The sequence below is a fragment of the Eriocheir sinensis genome, chromosome 63 (assembly GCF_024679095.1).
Source record: "Eriocheir sinensis breed Jianghai 21 chromosome 63, ASM2467909v1, whole genome shotgun sequence".
In the NCBI taxonomy this organism is placed as follows: Eukaryota; Metazoa; Arthropoda; class Malacostraca; order Decapoda; family Varunidae; genus Eriocheir; species Eriocheir sinensis.
Window position 1 is genome coordinate 4,723,281 of NC_066571.1, and position 22,134 is coordinate 4,745,414.

The following is a 22,134-nucleotide window of genomic DNA, read 5'->3' on the forward strand; positions in this document are numbered from 1 at the left end:
TTAATCATCACAGTTTTTATTAGGAGCAAAATGCTGAAAGAAAAATATTATGAACCACAATATTTTAAATCACCTAACAAATCAGGGAGCTCATATCTGGCAAAGACAGGATAGATAGGAAAAAAAGATAAAAAGCACTATTCATTTGGAGAATAATGACTTGCAACAATGAGATAATACCCATACTATTACTTACATACTTCGTGAATCTAGGCAATTTGTCTTCTGCTACATCTAGTACCTACAAGTGCTGCCAGTCTTACTAGTATCAAAAGTCAGTCAGTCCTTGCCACTCCTTTCCTCAGCTATTATGCTACAAACAATTACTAACTTCCATAGGAATGAAAATGAATCGTTTCCATGTATCACTGTAGATCCTTGAGGAACAATACACAAGTAAAATAATTACACAAAGCCTCAAGAAGTCGGCAACAGAAGAGCACGTAAAACTTCCCTTCAGTGGATAAAAGACATTCAAAAGCATCAAGTAACCATTTCAAAACAGAAGCTTGCACACACACACACACACAAGCATACACACACACACACACACACACACACACACACACACACACACACATACACTCAAATCCTGAAACATAACCTGCACCTCACAGCCAAACACGGCCAGGGGTTCCAGACAGAGCATATTCACTAATTCACAAAGACCACTCCAATTAGTGTTTGTATCAGAAAAATAGCTACCCAGAAAAACAGAGCTAAAGTATAAAAGCAATCCAGTGTTCAAATAAGTCATGATTAACTATTACGCTTTCTTTCGGCAAGCTTAGTTTCATGCCTCGTCTAAATTTATATAAGCTTGTTTTCATACATCATCAAAATATTCCAGTACAGTCGTCCCTCAAATAGTATGGTTTTCAATAGTTCAGTTTCGGTTTTATGTGGATTTTCAAAGATTTTATTAGGATTTTAAAATTTTCCGATGAGCAGGAAATTTAAAAATACTTAAAAGATCTTCTATGACAATCTGTATAAAACCGAAACCGAACTATTGGAAACCGTACTATTTGAGAAATGACTATATTATTTTTCTGATACAAGTAAGGACTGAAATGGTGAACAAGAACAGGTGAATGTACTCTTCTACATGAGTTGAGGGAGACATGGAGACTTGGATAAGCGTTCACATGATGGTATGGCATTGACAAATTAAACTTCACCGAACACAGTCACTGACACCAAACAGTTTGCATACAGTGTCCTTGATTCTGCTGAAGACTGCCACCGCTCCACTGCTGGGAATGCAATGAAGTGTAATGCGACAGTTGGTGAGGAGTTTCAACTATCAACATTCCTGCTCTGCTTACATCTTCTCTTCCTCTTCCTTCTCCTCAGTGGGGGTGCACTTTGCCTCTGCCTTCTGCTTCTGCAATAATGATAGCAATAGTTGAAATAGGAAGCCAGGAGTTGAAGTGCTATCGAACCATCAATACAAGGTTTGAGACACCCCTGAACCATAATGAAAGTGCAGGGAAGTCTATGGCAGCTCTTAAACCAAAGTGGCACATCACTCGAAAACAAACCTCTACAAACAAGTCCGACCTTTCACATAGGAGCGGTGTGACACATTGCATGTGCCACATGTGACTTGCATGCCACTCCGAGATGGGATTGGACTGTTTTCTTCTCAGTGTGTGATGTGCCACCTCAGAGAGTGCTGTCACATTACTGAAGCTTTCACACCAAGAGTAATTAATAACCAAGATAATATTAAAAATATCAAGTACAAGTGACATTAAAGATTCAACAACAAAAGATCCTGCAGATCTATGACGTATGTACTCTTAAATTCTGACAGATTTATGCCAGCCACATTTGACAACACTGCCTTGGTCACCCATGTGGAGTCTATAGTTGGTTCACCCAAGTCTGAGGTGTGCATTACTGTGCGCTGGGAACCTGTTGTCACAGAGCTAGTCTGATTGTGGATAATTTATGATAGCCTACGCATAGGAAACAGTCATCAGCGTCAATAATATGCAGGCAAAAATTACAAATACCATCAATTGCAGTCGATTTTGAGTTGACAATTATTAGTACTGTCGCAAACAACAGTTTTGTTAATTTACATGATCGATGATTTTGATAATTAAACTGCCTTGGCGCTATCCACCACTGAGAAAATTAGCAGCCTATATATTAACAAAATACCTGTTAAGTGACAGTTCTAATAATTTTTTATTCAAAATCAACTATAACTGATGGTATTTGTTATTGTTGCCTGCATGTTATTGACACTAAAGAGTGTTTCTATGCTTCGTCTATCATTCACTATCTATGCAATCAGCGTGTATGATTGCGTGGATAATGTATGATAGCCTAGGTTCAGAGCAACTACATCTGCCTCATCCTCAGATGATGACATCTTGCGAATTAAGCATTGACGTATGCTACACATCACTTTGGTGTGAAAGTTACCTAAGAGTCTATTTGAATTAACAGAACTATAGTCATTGTACACTAAGTTGGTCCAGAAGCCCCACCCCCTCTTCCTTAGCCACAGGAGCTCATTGGTTGGATGAAAGAAGCATTGAGCTATGAGTCAGTGTCACTATGGAAGGAGGGTGAGGGAGGGGGCAAGGCTTCTGGGTCAACTTAGCGTACAGTGACCCTAGCAGAAACATTACTGAGAATGAGAATAAAACCTACTGCTTGATCCTGCTTGGCAAACTTTTCAAACATTCCACCGTAGATTTGCTTCTCCCTCATCTTGTCGGCCTTGATCTTCTGGACGCAGATCATGAGCTGCTGTTTGGCTGCCTTGTTGTTCTGCTCCAGATCTAGACAAGACTGGAAATCCTTCTGTGCCAGGATTGGATCACCCATGTTGAGCTGGGCCTGGAAGGGAAACTCACTCTCAGTCTACCATGAATCAATGATAATTCAAAAAATTTGGGTCATTCACTTATTAACCCACTGAACACCAGGCAATAAGTGCACATTGCTACAGCCCAATCCCAGGCATTTCCCCCATTTTCTTTCTTCTAAAATGGTCAGCAATGCCCTAAAAAACATGAAAAACATATAAAACCCCTTACTGTCAATGTTAAATTCACCAGAAAACACCCCAACAGCATTTGAAGGTCCCCTGCTATATCATGTGTTTCAAACTTGGTGCACCTGGGCTGTCAGTGGCGGGCCATCAGCTGTTGCTACGTCATTGTGGTGGCATGTCTGGTTGAAGATGCGACGAGATGATGAATGACAGCCGGATATGTTTATGGGTTCACAGAAATGCAATAACTGAGGACAATGACCTGTGAGGCGTGGGGAGTGTGTGCATGGGTGCGGCATGGGTCTAGTGAGCAGTGTTGTGTGCACTACCTGCTAAAAGTAGTGGCACTACCGCTACCACTATTTCAGTAAATTGTAGTGGCACTGCCGCTACAACTACTCATTTCTAAATGTAGTGCACTACTGCTACTTGTGAACAATAAGTATTGAAAAAACATAATTCTTTTATATATATTGTTACGTTCCACGTCCTTGATAGAGTACTGAGTAAGTCACTTTACACTTCCTGTACGTGAGGCTAGAAGATTCACTCACCTCCCTCTGCTGTGCTAACTGACTCACCCAGTTTTTACCAGTTTCCAAGGCTTTGTGATCTGTGATCAGGAATATCCACAACAGCCAGCCACACCTCCAGTTGCAGACTCACTACTGAGCGAGCATTAGGTGACTGAAAAGAGTGACGGGCCACGACTCAGCCCACTGAACTGCTGTACACGTTTCATTCGTGTTTTCATCACGTACGTAGTTGGTCCACCCTGAGTAGCAAGTAGTGAGTAGTGACTAGCCCTACCTAATAATGTAGTGCCACTACTGTTTTTGCTGCTCTTTCTAAAAAAAGAGTGGCACTACCGCTACAGCTACTAAAAAAGTAGCTTCGCTACGTAGCGGTGCTACTAGTAGTGCCGCTACGCCCAACACTGCTAGTGAGTTGCCACTTGGGATATTGTTCCCACGTGCTGCCTACATGCCCACTCCATAAATCAGCCTCCTAGGCCACTCTATTAGGGTGCCACAAGACTCGATAGAAGGTGACGGATCATGGGCATTACTGTGGTCCAGCAGGTTAAACTAGTACAACTTTATTAGCCTCTCCTGAAGTCAGCTTTCACACTAAGGTAGAGGTAAAGTTGGGGACATATGCTAAAGCTGTGCACAGCCTCAATGCTCATATCAGTCACAATGGCCCTTAAGCCTCTGGTGAGAAATAACCCATTACCCCGGAACACATTCTCAGTCATATATAAATAAGCCATCACTGCTAACTCTTCCCCTCCCACTTTAATACGGGAACAAAACAAAAATAGCAAGCCTTCCCACCTGCTGCCTCCTGAAGTAAGCTTTCACATTGCTAGGATCAATCATAAAAACGACAGGTATAAATAATCTATCACAGCTAAAAGCTCCAATTCTTCCCCTCCCAGTTGAAGGGAAAAAAACAAAAAATAGAAATCAAGGAGAGAGCAAGATAGCAAGCCTCCTCACCTGGCCTCTCCTGAAGTAGGCTTTCACATTGGTGGGGTCCATGCCAATAGCCTTTGTGGCGTGATCGCGGGCTGAGGCGCTGTCCTGGAGTTTGAGGTACACCATGGACAGGTTGAGGTGTCCTGCCAGCAAGACCTTTTGACTCTCAGCTTTCTTCTCATCATCCAGTCCTGAAATGCCAAGGTATAGAGTGCCGTGGTTGGTTAGATTATGATTGATGAAACAGAAAATGAGTGATGACTATGGAGAAAACTGATGGTGTTTTTCTCATAGTATTACTTTGTTTAAAAGCTATCAGTCACCTTATGAACGAATGAAAACTAGAGAATGAATGCTTGTAAGTGTAAATGGCATATGTTTCTGGCCATTTTCATATTTGTTCATTCATGTTTAAGAAGTTATCGGCCACCTTATGGATGATTATAGAAATGAGTGAAAGCTAGAAAAATTGGATGCTGTTAAATTATAAATGGTGCATGTTTAGGACCACTTTCATACTACTTCATGCAAAATGGACTTAATAGGCACCTTAGAAATGAGAGACTAGGAAGTGACTGATAACTAGTGTCCGCATAAAGAATAGAGTGCTCGCTGTAGATATAAATGCAAAAACGGAAAAGCACTTTGAATTTTTTTTGTGGTCTGCAGCCAAGTCTTGCAGCTGACCAGAACTATCATGTCTCAACTTCCTTCCACAGAATATTAGTTACTCGAAAGAATCAGCATCAATGTAGAAACCTTGTATCCATTCCAACTAGCCATGACTGTAGAAAATATATTATTGGCAGAATCTTACTGTAAATGTACAGGTTGAGAATCCCTTATCCGAAATTCCTGGGACCGAAAGTGTTGCGGATTTCAGAATATGCAGGCCCTTTTGACATTTCAACAATATCTTTACACCACAGAGCACACAATACGCGGTAATCACAAAGAGTAACCAGCGGAGGTGTTGCTGTGATGACTGCTGACAACAAACTAACGCAAAGCAGCACCAGAGTTGCCAGGTCGTGGACTGTGTTCCTGCCCTATCCCATCCCAAATGTCGCCCAAAACCTGCGGTGGTGGCAAGCAGATGTTTTTACGCTCAAGGTGTCGACACAGCAGACCTGGCAACCCTGAGCAGCACACAACAGCTATACGTGGTGGAATCCTCCCATCACTTTGTGGAATTTTCTATTTGAGATGCGTCAAGTCAGCATTCAAAAATCTTTTGGATTTTGGAATTTCGGATAAAGGATTCTCAACCTGTATTAAATTATTTATAAGGTGGTGAGGAAGAGGTAAAGGAGAAAGTATGAGGAATCCAAAAAGTGAAAATGAGCATAGGATTATATGAGAGAGAGAGAGAGAGAGAGAGAGAGAGAGAGAGAGAGAGAGAGAGAGAGAGAGAGAGAGAGAGAGAGAGAGAGAGAGAGAGAGAGAGAGAGAGAGAGAGAGAGAGAGAGAGAGAGAGAGAGAGAGAGAGAGAGAGAGAGAGAGAGAGGAAAACATCTTATGAGGAAAAAAGATCCTCACCAATGACAAACTATTCCTAAGCAAGTCAACCTGTTCTCTACTGAAAAGCAAGTCAACCTGTTCTCTACTGTTAAGCAAGTCAACCTGTTCTCTACTGAAAAGCAAGTCAACCTGTTCTCTACTGTTAAGCAAGTCAACCTGTTCTCTACTGTTAAGCAAGTCAACCTGTTCTCTACTGTAAAGCAAGTCAACCTGTTCTCTACTGTTCCATTTTCTACACAAGTCACTACAGTGCAAAATTACTCACAAAACCCAGTCCAAAATATACAGCATAACAACGATACACAGCCTTAACTTGCAAACAAAACTACACTCAACACTGTCCTCCTTATAGGTTCTGGCATATTACAAATTTACCTCTCATATGATGTTTTTTTTACTGCCTTCCAAGTATCTAGGAGCAGCGAGTAGTGGGCTTTTTTTATTGTCTCCTTTTTTTTGAGTGCCCTTGAGTGGTCTCCTTCGTAAAAAAAAAAAAAAAAAAAAAAAAAAGAACGATGCTGATTTTTTGAGTTGGTAATAACTTGACATCTCTAAGTAAAGGGGAGCTTGTAATAATGCTGCCACACTTGATGTTTGCCAGGTGGGTTCATTTCCCCAGTCAATGTGAATAGAGTATTTAAAAGGCAGGACGGACAGCTTGGGAAGGCTCAAGAGGCAAGGGAAATGCTTGTACTTGAAGAGACATTTCAAGAGAGGTAAATATGTAAGTTTGCCAATCTTGACGCACCATTCCAACCAATACTCATAAGGACAAAAAGGCCTACACAGGTAAATTAAGTTGCAGCATGAAAATGAGTCTAGGTTTCAGGGAATATCTTTACTGGATTATCATTTCCGGCACTCAAGAATTATGTGTGTTTGGAAGGGAAATGAAAATAATATCCTGTTTGCTTGAATTCCGAATATTTGACTATCTGGCTGGTGGAATTCAAATTGACAGACTATATTATAATGCACTGTCAAAATAAAGAATGCTTACCAACTGCTGTTTTGACACAAGTTTACTTTTCATATTTCAATGCAATTTTCCAAGTAACAATTTCCCTGATAAAGTAAGATATGCAAGTATTGATCAACCTAAGAAAAAACTCATTGTGATTTGGCATAACCCCTTTCTGTGAGGCCACTCTCCTCTTACACCTCCTACATGCCATACTGAACGGGGCTGCCAGGACACAAATGAGTTAAATTGGTGACATGGATAAACATTTCTGCCTCCAACAGTACTGATCAGAATGGTGGACACAAACCAGTGAACACAACCTCTCAAACTAGAGTCATATCCTTGTCTATCCTTCCATCCCTCCCCCACAGGATGGAACGAGTACTACCCTTGTCGTTGGCTGCGAGGTTGACCTGCTCTTCCATGTCACTGTCGTCCTCCGAAGAGTCGTTCCCGGGGCCCACAGAGGAGAGATTGGCACTTGATAATTATTCTACTTAACTTGGAGCGGCTGGAGAGTTACTTAAATGGCTAGGGTAGCTTTCTGGGCTGTGTAAAGTATGTCTGCCAGCCTGTATGCAGTGCTCCAATCAGTACTCACTTCAGGGAACAACACAAAACTAAACAATAAAGAAAATTATCTGAAGGAATTAAAATGAGCATACTGTATTTGACAGCTTATAAGACGCACTTCAATTTTGGCAGGCATTTAAAAACAAATAAATAAACGGGTTTAAACTATGAATGTTGGATGAAGGGTTTTTGCCTGACATTCATAGCCCTCCCCACTTTCAGGTCATTTTTTGTGATATTTTTGTTTCTGTTCGCATTGCTAATCCATTCCTTTTAAAATATCTGTACCACAAGCCCTCATCACCAGAAATATCATCATGACCTTTTGCAGCAGCTCTTACTTTAGCTTAAAAATTATTAGTTTAGTTGTTACTATTAAACCTTAAGTGCCTTTGATCTACAACCCAAGCCTTCATCTCCTTTTCCAGTTCCATCCATCTAGCTTTTCTGTGTGATAGTTGTGTTGTTATTTTACTTTACTGTAGTTGTTACTATTAAACCTCAAGTTCCTTTGATCTACAATCCAAGTCTTCATTTCCTTTTCCACCCATCTAGCTTTTTTGTGCAAAGGGTTTGTTTTCATTTTATTGCTTGCTGAAGTTGTTCCTCTTGTTTTTGCCAGACACACCATTTTCTCGGTTGGAGGTTATCCAAAATGCCTAGCAGCAGCTCTGATGCCGTTTTCCTTGGCAAATGGTATTACTTGTAACTTATAAGCAATTGTGTCAGCATGTCTTTTCTGTGACTCCATTATGAATCTAGAAATTTCAAACTCGAATGAGCTTCAAGGTTTTTTGAACATGTATGTAAGGTAAGAATGTTAAAAGATGGAAAATGGATAACAGGCACTTGTAAATATCGAATAATAACCTATCTTCTCAGCATCTCGTCAATATTATCCATATCTTTTTTGTGTCTATCAATTAAACAAAATTAAGTAGTTTTATGGAGGTCTGTCTTACCTCAATGGTCCCTGGCTCCGTACTAAGGAAACGCAGTGGGTCTTGCGCATGTCGTCAAGTTTGGTGTACAACCATGAATGGTTAACCGTCATCACTTAATTTTCTTCCTTACTGGTGTTATATTAGATGACGTACTGGTAAGTACTACTGTTATACATTGTTACTTTTAAAAAGAGTTGCCGTTGTTAGTGTACAGGCGATCGGCACCTTGTTTACATATGCGGAGATGTTTGCGGCTTAATTTAAGTGCCACTGCAGCACAAAAACTCCATTAGCCAGTAACCCAAAGCTGAACCCTTGACCTTATAAGACACAGGGTGATTTTCTGGGATGTTTTTTGGGAAGAAAGTGCGCCTTATAAGCTGTCAAATATGGTACTTCAAAATAAAGAATGCTGATCATTCTTTAACCTTTATTCTGATAGTAGTGAATTTTTCAGGCTTTTGATCAATTTTATAATCAAGTTTTTTATTCCCTGATGCAAGTGCTAATTGGAATCGCAGGTACAAAATAGCAAACATACACTAAACTTCCCTGGATAGCTAACTATATATGCAAGCACACACACACACATACAGACATACACACGCAGAGTCACACACTCGGACATACAAACACATAGGACATCAGTGTTACGTATTGTAGCTTAACATCACTATTTTTGTCCTGAAGGATGGGTGTATTATTATCTCCTAGTTGCCAGAGGTTCCTCATAAGGTGTGCAATGCAAGGATTTCACACATGCACACACTACTTACCTTTCTGTCTTGAGTTAAAACTAAGCAAACTCATAACACTGCATGACTATACAAAGATTAAGCAGGCAAACATCCCATCCACAACAGCCATCATGCTCATGCTATAATGTTCTACTCCCATGATGCATGATACAAAAAATGTTCCTATATGGCCCATGAAAGTATCACTCTAAATGACAGCTATGCCAATGAATTTCAAATATTTCAAAAGTGTTTAGGTCCAAAATGTGGTGTATGAACAGCATATACTACACTGAATATATCTTTAAATAAGAAGTAAAGTCATGAGCAAACAGTCATAATAATAACTTAAAGTAACTGCCAATCATGAAACAAGTGTGCCAGTAATGCTGGAGCTGATGTGGTGAGGTGTGGTGGGAAAGCCACTCCCTTGGATCATTAAGTCTTATTCTGTTGATGCATTTTTATGTTTTTAAATTAATGTTATTCAGTATCAAGGTAAAGCTACATTTTAATAATTGGTAGTATAATATGAAGCTTGATATTTTTGCCTTTAAGAATAGTGATCTAATAGTATTTTAGTTGTGTAATTCGAGGTAAATCAAATCATAACTGCTTTGATCAGTGGAGCAGAGCCCTGATTTGGGGCACGTGATTGGGTTACCAGAAGTAAAACCAAGGAATTTATGGCTAATGACAAAGAGCTTCATGATTCTCTACAAAAAATCCACCCCAACAAACTTGTGTGAGACTAGATAGGGAAAGAGGCAAAGGTTGCTGTCCACTTACAACCCTGAAAAATGTTATCAGTTAGAAGGTGCATAAAATGGTGTCATAAATTTTGAGGCTTCCTATGCCACTGCCACACCTTTGAGGCTAGATAACTATGACCCTCAGAAACCATCCAATTAGAAGCATCGAAAGGTCCTGGATGAGGCAGTATGTCAACCAGCAGCACAGTATGGAGTATTTCTGTTGCCTTGACTATTCATTATCTTTGTACATATATATTAAGCAAACTGAACACCTTCAAGCTTCTATAAAATTCTTTTCATAAATGTGTAAGTTTTAAGTTAATGTAGTCTTCAGTCTGCCCAACATAAACACCAAAGATAACGATGAGGCAGCTTTGAAAACAGCACAGCCACTCAACGCTTCACCTCATCCAAGAACTTTGTTGATGTCACGATTAAAACACCTTCATTATAAGACACACCTTCCCTTCTACTCAAAGCTACTGAGACCTGCAAAACTCAACTTCAAATCCCTCTCAGTACCATTCCAATATATAGTCTAATCCCACTCCATAACTACCATTCCCTTATATAATCTAATCCCTCTCAATTAGTACCATTATATAATCTAATCCCTCTCAATTAGTACCATTACATAATCTAATCCCTCTCAATCAGTCCCATTCCCTTATACAGCAGACCCTCTATTTACCACAAGATAAATAATAAAGAAATTCTAGCAAAATGGAGGTATGGTTTCTGTTTATAAGTATTAAAATATTTATTCTATTTGAGACTGGTGGGACTTTTTTTCGTGAGTGTGTGTGAAGGAGACACGGGCGCATTATAAGGAAATCCTTAAAAAGAAATGTGATAAATGGAAGGTCTATTGTATGGTCTAAGCCCTCTCTGAGTTAGCATCATTCCCTTATATAAACCCAGCAGACAACATGAAGGCAGATCAAGCAGGTATTAATAGGTAGCAGGTAGGCAGGTGTCAGACAGCTTACCAGAGTCATATTCCAACAAGTCGATGATCTTCTTGTACTGCTTCACTGCCAGCTTGTACTTTTCGGACTTGAGGAACTGGGTGCCCTTCTCCTTGCAGGTCTTGGCTTGCTCAATCTTCTCCCCCTGGTCCATCTCCCATGACTCCTTCGCCTTCTCAAAGCTCTTCAGCTCTGCCTCATACTCCACGGATGCACCTGGTGGCACTCCCAGGGATGAGTTACCTTCGTCCCCAAAGGCATACTGGGAGAGGAAGGCAGCAGTTTATTAATTTCTCAATGAAAAAGTTAAAAAATACAGGAAAAGGGAGGCAGTACACTTAATCTTCTTTATGTGAGGAAACTGAGGTTTGTTTGGTCCTGAAAGGCATACTGGGAGTGGAAGGCAGTAGTTTATTTTTATGTGAATTAAAGAAAAGTTAAAAAGTACACAGGAAAAGGGAGGCAGAAAATTTTATTATGTGAGGAAACTGAGATTTGTTAAAAAAGGAAGATTGGAAGTTATATTTTAAAAGCATAGTAAATGATGTACCAGTTCAGGGGGCAGTCAATTGTTTTACCTTGATATGCATGATGTAAAAGATTTGTAGAAAAGCACACAAAGTCATCCTCATTCAATCTTATCTTATGTCCAAACCATCTCAAGAGTACCATGCTTCACCAATTCATCTACTCCACATTTTATTTTCATTTAACCAACATGCAAATATATATGCTTCATAAAATTATGGATAGTATTATTGTTATCATAATCATTATTATTACAGTACCTTTGGTGACAGCTTTATGACAGACTTTTCGCCCTTCTTGAACTTTTCGAGGGCTGTCTCCAGGCCTTCGGGAATGTTGTGTTCAGAGCCTTCGCCGAGGGGGAAGATTAGTTCCCTATCGTCAAACACTGTCCCGTTCACCTTGCCCTTAATGTGCACTAAAACATAGATAGATAAAGGCATACATTAGAGCTTCCCTAAGCCAATCAGAAACAACAGATTTACAGGCAACTGTCACAATATGAAAATGAAGCAAGTAATGAAGTGAATGTAAATACAAGCATGAATATTTCCTACTTTAAAGAACACGTAGGAGTGAGTAATTACTATTAACATCCAAAATACGAGCCAGAAAGCCTTATCTGTACATAAATAAAGTAGTAAAAAGGGTTTGGTTAGGTTCTCCAATACACACACATCAAAACTATCATGAGAAAAACTCCAGAAAGTTGAGTTGTTATTTATTTTTGTTAAACAGATGTTCAATAAAGGGTTTTAAAAGTGTTTACTGTATTTTATTTCAGCTGAATTTTTAGTTTTGTTTCCCACAGATATGAGTACAACTTGTAATGGCATGTATGACCAGGTGAACATAGGCTTTTAGTGCTGGCTTTTGCTCACCTTCCAGCAATGCCCCGTCGTTGGGGGTCTGGTAGCCCTCGCCGGCGGTCACGTTCCTGCGTATGATGCCACCATCCTTCTTCTGGCTCAGGTCTTCCCCGTGCCACTCAAACAGCTCAACCTACAGGAGGAAGAGTGAAAAAGGGACTTTCATTTTTCCATCACACAATTACAGATCTTATATTAGAGTGTATTACAAAGCAGTAGTTTTCAATGACATCTCGTGAATAAAATCAATGGGTGCAAGTTAGAAAAATACAGGTTTAAGGTAAATTGAGGTAGAAACTATTTAATGGGTGTCTTGTATTTCTTTATATACTTATGCAATTTTTTCTCCTTTCCTATAAGAGAGAAGAATGAGCGAAATAGCCTCTTGTATTCCCCTTATTTACTTGTGATACTTCTCTACATTTTCCCATAATAAAGAAGACGGAGCAGCCTCAGCCTCACCTCGAAGACTAGCGAGGCGTTGGGGGGTATCTTGGGTGGGCTGCCGCGCTCCCCGTAGGCGTACTCACTCTTGCAGGTCAGCTTGGCCAGCTCGCCCTTCTTCATGGTGGCAACACCCAGGTCCCACCCTTTGATCACCTCACCTGGGGGGCAAGCAGCCATGCACTAATAACTGGACATTAAAGTGTGACATTACAAAAGAGGGAAGTAAAACTAATTCTCATGCTTTCTGAAGAGAAATGATATCAACCACAGTGCAATGGATAACTCACTGATAGATAACTTGGGAAATGGTTTGATATTCATTACTACAAAAAGAGGAAATCAAAACTGCAATTATAATATTTTCTGAAGAGGAATTACATCAGGAAGAGAGCTACAGGTAACTTGTAGTGATGTAATGTGTAGACTGTAGAGTGAACTTACCTTTCCCCAGGGTGAAGGAGAACTGCTCGCCCCTCTCCCGACTGGAGTCAAACTGTGAGCCATCCTCCAACAAGGTGCCGACATAGTGCACGAACACCTTGTCACCCGGTTGAGGTCCTTCCTCGCCCTCACCCGGCCGTAATACCTGTAAGGGTGTGGAGGAAGAGGTGCTATTACTGCCCTGCTAAATATGGCTGCCTCATTCTGCTGTACCTTACCCTTTACAAGATTGAAATGCACACCACTGACTGATGGGAATTAAACCTTGGCCTTCAGAATAAATGTAGGGAAAGTATACCAACTGAGCCAATGGTAAGCTTAAAAAAGATGCATATAAACTCTTTAGGAGCTAATATAAAAAGATATTAAAAAAAAAAAAAAAAAAAGGAATGTATGTAGAGCCTACCCTTCAGAAGTTTTAGAAGACTGCCTCATTCTATAACACATTACCCTGTGGAGGCATGACACCCCCACCCCCCCCCTCACTCACCTCCTTCATCACTCCTCCATCCTTCTCTGGTGTGATGTCGACCGCCATCTCCACGGTCTCAGGATGCTCTACCGCCATGCTGGGTTAGTATGTGTTGTTCTTTACCCTGGAATGAATGTTAATTTAGAACAATAAGTCATAACTCCCCTAATGCATTGCAGTGCATAAGGATGAGGCCAATTCCAAGTACCGTACTCCATAAATCAGTTTCATCACTCCATCTACCATCTACCAAAAGTACATTGAGCTGGGTGTAATTCTGGAGTTAATACCTTTAATTATATAAAAATATTCAGTGTTTATCTGGTCAAGTATTAACCAGGTAGAGTATGATATAATTTCATCACTGTTCAGCTTAGGCATCACAGCCTATAGATAATACAGGAAAATATCAGGGATTGTTGAGGAAAGGGTAGCCTACTAATTTTGAGACACTGACTATTTCTGAGCAAAATATGATGCTATTTATTATGGAGATAGTTTTATTTTACGGAAACCACCAAACGTTTGACTTTTCAATGCCTGGGGTGTACCCGCTGCTGCCCACCTGTCATCTGTCATTCATCACTGCATTGCATTCTGGGACCCCAAAAGAATCCACATCCTAGAGGTAAACATCTCAACTACATCCTAGAGGTAAACATCTCAACCACATCCTAGAGGTAAACATCTCAACCACATCCTAGAGGTAAACATCTCAACCACATCCTAGAGGTAAACATCTCAACCACATCCTAGAGGTAAACATCTCAACCACATCCTAGAGGTAAACATCTCAACCACATCCTAGAGGTAAACATCTCAACCACAGCCTAGAGGTAAACATCTCAACCACATCCTAGAGGTAAACATAACCACAGCCTAGAGGTAAACATCTCAACCACAGCCTTGAGGTAAACATCTCAACCACAGCCTTGAGGTAAACATAACCACATCCAAGAGGTAAACATCTCAACCACATCCTAGAGGTAAACATAACCACATCCTAGAGGTAAACGTAACCACATCCTAGAGGTAAACATAACCACATCCTAGAGGTAAACGTAACCACATCCTAGAGGTAAACATAACCACATCCAAGAGGTAAACATCTCAACCACATCCTAGAGGTAAACATAACCACATCCTAGAGGTAAACATAACCACATCCTAGAGGTAAACATAACCACATCCTAGAGGTAAACATAACCACATCCTAGAGGTAAACATAACCACATCCTAGAGGTAAACATAACCACATCCTAGAGGTAAACATCTCAACCACATCCTAGAGGTAAACATCTCAACCACATCCTAGAGGTAAACATCTCAACCACATCCTAGAGGTAAACATCTCAACCACATCCTAGAGGTAAACATAACCACATCCTAGAGGTAAACATCTCAACCACATCCTAGAGGTAAACATAACCACATCCTAGAGGTAAACATATCCCAGGCCCCAGAGAAATCCCCGCCTGACAGACCAACACTTAAGAGCAACACACCCCGAACTCAGCAACACACCCTGCCAAGTGACAAGTATTGCACGTGTCTCTCAGCAACACCCAGTACGCCTCTGCAACACACCAGACAACACGTGCGCGGCCCTTACCGAGACCTTCTGGAAAGTCCGTCAGGGAGGGAGCAGCGGCAGGCGGCGGCAGGGAGGAGGAAAATACAATACCTTCCAAGGGCTGCCACGCGCCGCCACCAAGATTCAAGTCGCCCTCACCATGGACTGACTTATTATATTCTCCTTTTTTATAGCCTTAGTTGTATAATCACACTACTGCCTGGGGGTTGGGATGGCATGCTCCTCCTCCCTTCTCCTTTGTTGTTTACTTGTAATTAATAAAATATCCATCAATCAGTCTTTTTTATATGTATTAGGGTCTCTGTTTCCCCTTCTATCCTTCCACCATGGTTCATTTTGCCTGATTCCATATTTTTTCGCTCCTATATTACTGCTAAAAACTGGATTTGACTTACTAGGCTATCTTTTTTAATGTATTTTTAAGGCCTCTGCTGTTTCACCCTTTCCTCCTTTTAGTTTAGTTTGTTTTATATTTCTGTCTCGGTTTCGTGGCCCATAAATTGCTAAAACTGGATATGAATTACTGATTATAGATGTTTCACTTTTTTCTACGGCATAAGAGTTTCGATCGACGCCTTGTAATTTATTTTCTGCAAGTATACTGTTATAACGTTTCTTCTGCAATGTAAAAAGGGTCGGTGTATTAAAATTAAGGCAAGAATGATTTATATGGCCTGTATGTGTGTATGCAACCTAAAAGGTCTTAATTCAGATATCTCCTGCGTGGACTCCTTGCAAAGAAGGTTCTAGACTTTTCCAACATGCACGTATACGCGAGGCAGATTATAAGGACAATATATGCCTCTTTTTACGCATACAGTTATTTTGGGAAACCTTTAGCTAGCCAGAAATATAACTCATCGATATGTTGCCCAAAGTACAGAAAAAGATGGATGCATAACATGTGTACAATGATTAACGTTTTTGCATTCGCTGAGCTGCACTTTGTAATCTAAATCGCGAATATATGAGGCACTTAATAATATATATAGTGTACCAAACGCCACATATACGTATAGAAAGACGCTTGGTACACTATATGTTATTAGGGGCCTCATATATAGTAGCTATAGCCTGTAATATAGCTCTGTAGCCCTTAAGATTTAGTATCAGCCTAAAATATATCTACCTTATCTTACAACCAAAGCACAGGCCTAACCGAAGCATAATTTTAACCCTTCTCGCTTCTCATATGCGTACTACAGCGCTCTTGGGAAGCTTTTAGTCAATCAGAAATACAACTCAACAATATGTCATCTGATACTGATAACGAAACGATGAGTATAAGGGATGAGAACAGCCCAACAATTAAACTACTAGATCAACGTTAATTTCTGCATCATCTGACAAGCCTGCCCCAATATATCTTTCTTAAGCCTTCTCGCTAACCCGTTATCTTAATCTTATCAGCCTTCCTCTTATCCTGTAGAAATCCACACGTAGTATCTCCTTTGGTAAATATATATATCCGTTGGTGTAATATGACATAGCCCGTGTGCAAATACAGACGAGTTAGCCTTATCATGTCAACCCTCAGAAAATTGCTACTTAGAAGGGAAACTATAGTATGAGAGGTTATTCCTAGTAAACTTGTGATAATTAAGACTATAGGCTACTACTACTACTACTACAACTACTACTACTACTTCTACTATACTGCTACTACTACTTCTTCTACCATTATTATTACTACTTCTCCTACTGCTATAAATACTACTAGACTACCCCTTGCATACCACTCTGCCTTCTGAAAACATATATAACTTCCATATCAATACTGCTGCTACTACTACTACTACTACTGCTATTACTACTATATACTTGCATTCGACCCTGGGTTTTCAAAGTCCGCCGGCTTATCAGTGGGCGTCACACTTATCAATCGAGATACTAACAGCAGATAAGAATCACTCCAAATTCGTCCAGCCGTGAGTCAGTTGCGGGCGCCCACCCCGTGCCTGCTACACTGACGCCACTTTGCACATCACCAACACCATCTTCAACACCACAGTCATCACCTTTATCATCACCACCAGCACGTAATCTATCTCCATATCACCACTATCACCCTCAGCATAAGGAAATAGGCTTCGTGGTTCCTACATACATCATTGCTATTTCTGATTATCAACGTTTTAATTAACAGCTGTCCATCATCACGGTAACAAACTTCAATATGACTCGTTAATCTTACTCATTTTTGTAGTTTCATCACCTCCACCACCATCACTATCATCACCAATATATCAATACCTCCCTTTCATCTTTCCCCTCCATCACAATCACCACTATCATCACCAAAACATCACCACCTTTCTGCCTTTTATCTCTCGCGCATCTTGACTACCCACCACCACGTATCGTCATCACCACCACCACCACCACCACTAACATCACCATTATCTCAAGTCTGACCGTTCTTCTATACCCACTCCCCCTCACCTACGTCAGTATAACAAGTGCTCTTACGGTTACCTGAGTTCTTACCTGTTACTTGAGCTCTTACCTGTTACCTGAGTGCTTACCTCTCACCTGAGCCCGCCACTTCTCAGGTATATCGTCCAGCGCACCTGTTTGAGTTAAAGGTAAGAGTTATATCATCGCTAAGCCGTGATAAGTACGTTTTTGCGTCGAGGGAAAATAATAACAGTAAAAAAAAGATTACACCACAAAAGCCTGAAAGAAGAAATTATGTTATATTAATTGTGTGTGTGTGTGTGTGTGTGTGTGTGTGTGTGTGTGTTACCGGCAAATAAAAATGAAAAGAATCAGTGTTTCTGCATGTGATAAATACGACTTTTTAATTAAACGTAGGACAAATATTTTAATAGAAGTGATTAAGCCACAACAGTCCATCTATATTTGTGTTCGCAGAATAATAACAAAAAAATAATATAATAAACATTGTTACACACACACAAAAAAAAACAAAAAAACACTGAAAGGATGGATATGGAAAAGTTGTGGAGTGGAAAATATAAAGTGATGGAAGGAATATACTTATTTTTCCTGTGTTTTAGTTAGTTATTTAGATATTCATTTATTACGTCAGTTCCTAAATAGTTGGCTAGTTAGTCAGTTATCTTTCATTCATACATTCATTTCTCATTCATTCATTTATTCAGTCAGTCAGTCAGTTACATAGGAGTTGCTTGGTTAATCAGTCAGTCAGTCAGTCAGTCAGTCAGTCAGTTACATAGGAGTTGCTTGGTTAATCAGTCAGTTAATCTCGTGTGTGGTGCGTGGTGCGTGTGTGTGTGTGTGTGTGTGTGTGTTGGCGTAGTGGGTTATCAAGAAGGCCGAGACAGCAGTTAGCCTCCCTGTCCGCGTTACAAGAACCATTACCGCAAGAAAAAACGAACACGCTAAATGAAAACCAAACAAAGGGGAGCACACACACACACACACACACACACACACACACACACACACACACACACGGACACATAGATAACTAGATATAGACAGATAGATAGATAGGTAGGTAAGTAGATAGATAGCTAGATAGATATAGGTAGGTATAGATAGAGAGAGAGAGAGAGAGAGAGAGAGAGAGAGAGAGAGAGAGAGAGAGAGAGAGAGAGAGAGAGAGAGAGAGAGAGAGAGAGAGAGAGAGAGAGAGAGAGAGAGAGAGAGAGAGAGAGAGAGAGAGAGCGCATAACCTTGTCACTGGGCTGCATTGCTATCATTTTTGTTCATCATTATTATCATTATATATACTTTTCTACGGTCACCTTGTCATTGCTAGTGAATTTATCAGATGTTGTTTATATATATATTTATTTTTTCCCTTGTAATCTATCAAACTTCATTACTATCATTAAATATATATCATCATCACGTCTACTATGTTAAATCTTCTACCTGTAACTTGTAAAACTCTATTACTTCTATCATGTCTATATATTATCATCGTCTATAATCATATACTGTTTGACCTCTAATGTATAGATCTCAGTTGCTATCATCAAGTATATTTATTATTATCACGTATATTTTTATTTGTTTCCCGTCTAAGCTCTTCGTATATTCAAACTAAAAAAAATGAAGATAACTGAAATATATTTACCACGTCTATTAATACTTTTCTACCTGTATTCTACCCATCAATTAGTCTCTGTCACTGCCTTGTGTGGCATGAAGGGACAACAGAGCTAGAGGGATCTTTATTCGTGAATGAATATATGGTAGACACTGGTAGGGAGGCATTCGTTGGAGACGCGGCAATAAGTCAGGAGCAGCGAGTAGCGGGCTTTTTTTTATTGTTTCCCTTTTTTTGTGCCCTTGTGCTGTCTCCTTTGCTGTAAAAAAAAGTCACGCACAATAACAACAACAACAAATTTTGCCATATACTCATGACCACACATGACCCCCACACAAACCACACATGACCCCCACACAAACCACACATGACTCCCACACAAACCACATATGACCCCCACACAAACCACACATGACCCCTACACAAACCACACATGACTCCCACACAAACCATACATGACCCCCACACAAACCACACATAACCCACACACAAACTACACATGACCCCCACACAAACCATACGACCCCCACACAAACCACACAAGACCCCAACACAAACCACACAAGACCCCCACACAAACCACATATGACCCCCACACAAACCACACATAACCCCCACACAAACCACATATGACCCACACACAAACCACACATAACCCACACACAAACCACACATGACCCCCACACAAACCACACATGACCCCCACACAAACCACACATGACCCCCACACAAACCACACATGACCCCTACACAAACCACACATGACCCCCACACAAACCACACATGACCCCCACACAAACCACACATCACCCACACACAAACCACACATGACCCCACACAAACTACACATGACCCCCACACAAACCACACATGACCCCACACAACCACACATGACCCCACACAAACCACACACATGACCCCACACAAACCACACACACATGACCCCCACACAAACCACACATGACCCCCACACAAACCACACATGACCCCTACACAAACCACACATGACCCCCACACAAACCACACATGACCCCCACACAAACCACACATGACCCCCACACAAACCACACATGACCCCCACACAAACCACACATGACCCCCACACACACCACGCATAACCCACACATACACAAACCACATGACCCCCACACAAACCACACATAACCCCCACACAAACCACACATGACCCCCACACAAACCACACATGACCCCCACACAAACTACACATAACCCACACACAAACCACGCATAACCCACACACAAACCACGCATAACCCACACACAAACCACACATGACCCCCACACAAACCACACATAACCCACACACAAACCACACATGACCCCCACACAAACCACACATAACCCTCACACAAACCACACATAGCCCCCACACAAACCACACATAACCCCCACACAAACCACACATGACCCCCACACAAACCACACATAACCCACACACAAACCACACATGACCCCCACACAAACCACACATAACCCACACACAAACCACACATAACCCACACACAAACCACACATGACCCCCACACAAACCATACATGACCCCCACACAAACCACACATAACCCACACACAAACTACACATGACCCCCACACAAACCACACATAACTCACATACAAACCACACATAACCCACACACAAACCACACATGACCCCCACACAAACCACACATGACCCCCACACAAACCACACATAACCCCCACACAAACCACACATGACCCCCACACAAACCACACATAACCCTCACACAAACCACACATGACCCTCACACAAACCACACATAACCCTCACACAAACCACACATAACCCACACACAAACCACACATGACCCACACACAAATCACACATAACCCATACACAAACCACACATGACCCACACACATAAACAACATACGAGACATTCTAATCAACGAAATGAACAATGATAAGGATCTAGACCTTGTGTATAGCGATTACGATCTTCTTTTATCTCAGCGGCCTGCCTCTATCTGCCACTGCCCTTCCTTAAATTGACATAATGACCAAAGTAAGCGCTGGAAGGGAATATCACTGGGAGGTTCGTTTTTACTCCACGAGACTTACTAGGATCGAAACCTTTGTGTATAGAGATTCCAGTGGGAGAAGAAAGGCGCTGGAAAGGGTTTAAGTTGGGAGATGCATATATAAATCACACCGAAGGGTTATTGGGATCGGAACCTTTGTGTATAGAGATTCCAGTCACCTCTTTCCTTCTTAGGCTGATATAAATGGGAGAAAAAAGGCGCTGGAAAGGGTTTAAGTTGAGACATGCACATATAAATCACACTGAAGGCTTATTGGGATCGAAACCTTTGTGTATAGAGATTCCAGTCACCTTTTTCTTCTTAGACTGGTATAAATGGCAGAAGAAAGGCACTGGAAAGGGTTTGAGTTGAGACATGCACATATAAATCACACCGAAAGCTTATTGGCATCGAAACCTGTGTGTATATAGTTTTCACTCCTTCTTTTCGTCACGTGGATGTTGTATAATGAAGTGTGGAAGAGGGGGGAGGGGAGGGGTGAAGATTACAGCGTGGTATTATCAGATCACATAAGTCAAGGAGAGAGAAAATTCGTCATTGTCATCGTTATCCTCATTTTTATTATTATTATTATTATTATTATTATTATTATTATTATTATTATTATTATTATTATTATTATTATTATTATTATTATTATTATTATTAGTAGTAGTAGTAGTATTTTTATTATTAGTATTTTTATTATTATAGCAGCAAGG

The 22,134-nt window shown here is 40.7% G+C and overlaps 2 protein-coding genes and 1 long non-coding RNA gene across 11 annotated transcripts in view; 1 reads left to right on the plus strand and 2 right to left on the minus strand.

Annotated features, from left to right (window-relative positions):
• On the minus strand, window positions 1-17,860 carry LOC126986893 (peptidyl-prolyl cis-trans isomerase FKBP4-like). Of its 8 annotated transcripts, none has more exons than XM_050843389.1 (11): window positions 17,836-17,860; window positions 13,735-13,840; window positions 13,245-13,389; window positions 12,819-12,961; window positions 12,369-12,489; window positions 11,748-11,905; window positions 10,980-11,221; window positions 7,371-7,441; window positions 4,519-4,688; window positions 2,671-2,859; window positions 1-1,387 (listed from the first exon to the last, which is right to left on the minus strand). In XM_050843389.1, exons 2-11 carry the CDS (start codon window positions 13,810-13,812, stop codon window positions 1,325-1,327), a joined length of 1,380 nt encoding a protein of 459 aa, XP_050699346.1. In that variant the 5' UTR covers window positions 13,813-13,840; window positions 17,836-17,860; the 3' UTR covers window positions 1-1,324. The 8 variants fall into 8 exon arrangements, with proteins under 8 accessions (XP_050699346.1, XP_050699345.1, XP_050699343.1 ...); XM_050843388.1 differs by lacking the exon at window positions 17,836-17,860 and adding an exon at window positions 17,206-17,228; XM_050843386.1 differs by lacking the exon at window positions 17,836-17,860 and adding an exon at window positions 17,136-17,160.
• LOC126986895 (uncharacterized) lies at window positions 5,915-6,471 on the minus strand. The gene is made up of 2 exons (XR_007740019.1): window positions 6,148-6,471; window positions 5,915-6,066 (listed from the first exon to the last, which is right to left on the minus strand). It is a non-coding gene; the product is annotated as an uncharacterized LOC126986895 (long non-coding RNA).
• Window positions 17,243-22,134, plus strand: part of LOC126986894 (retinol-binding protein pinta-like) — a 23,331-nt gene continuing 18,439 nt past the window's right edge. The window contains exons 1-2 of one of the 2 annotated variants that reach the window (XM_050843391.1): window positions 17,251-17,349; window positions 17,762-17,895. The gene's annotated coding sequence lies outside the window, so the exon portion shown is untranslated. Of the gene's footprint in view, window positions 17,350-17,761; window positions 17,896-22,134 lie in introns of both variants that reach the window. The other variant, XM_050843392.1, reaches the window with a different exon arrangement.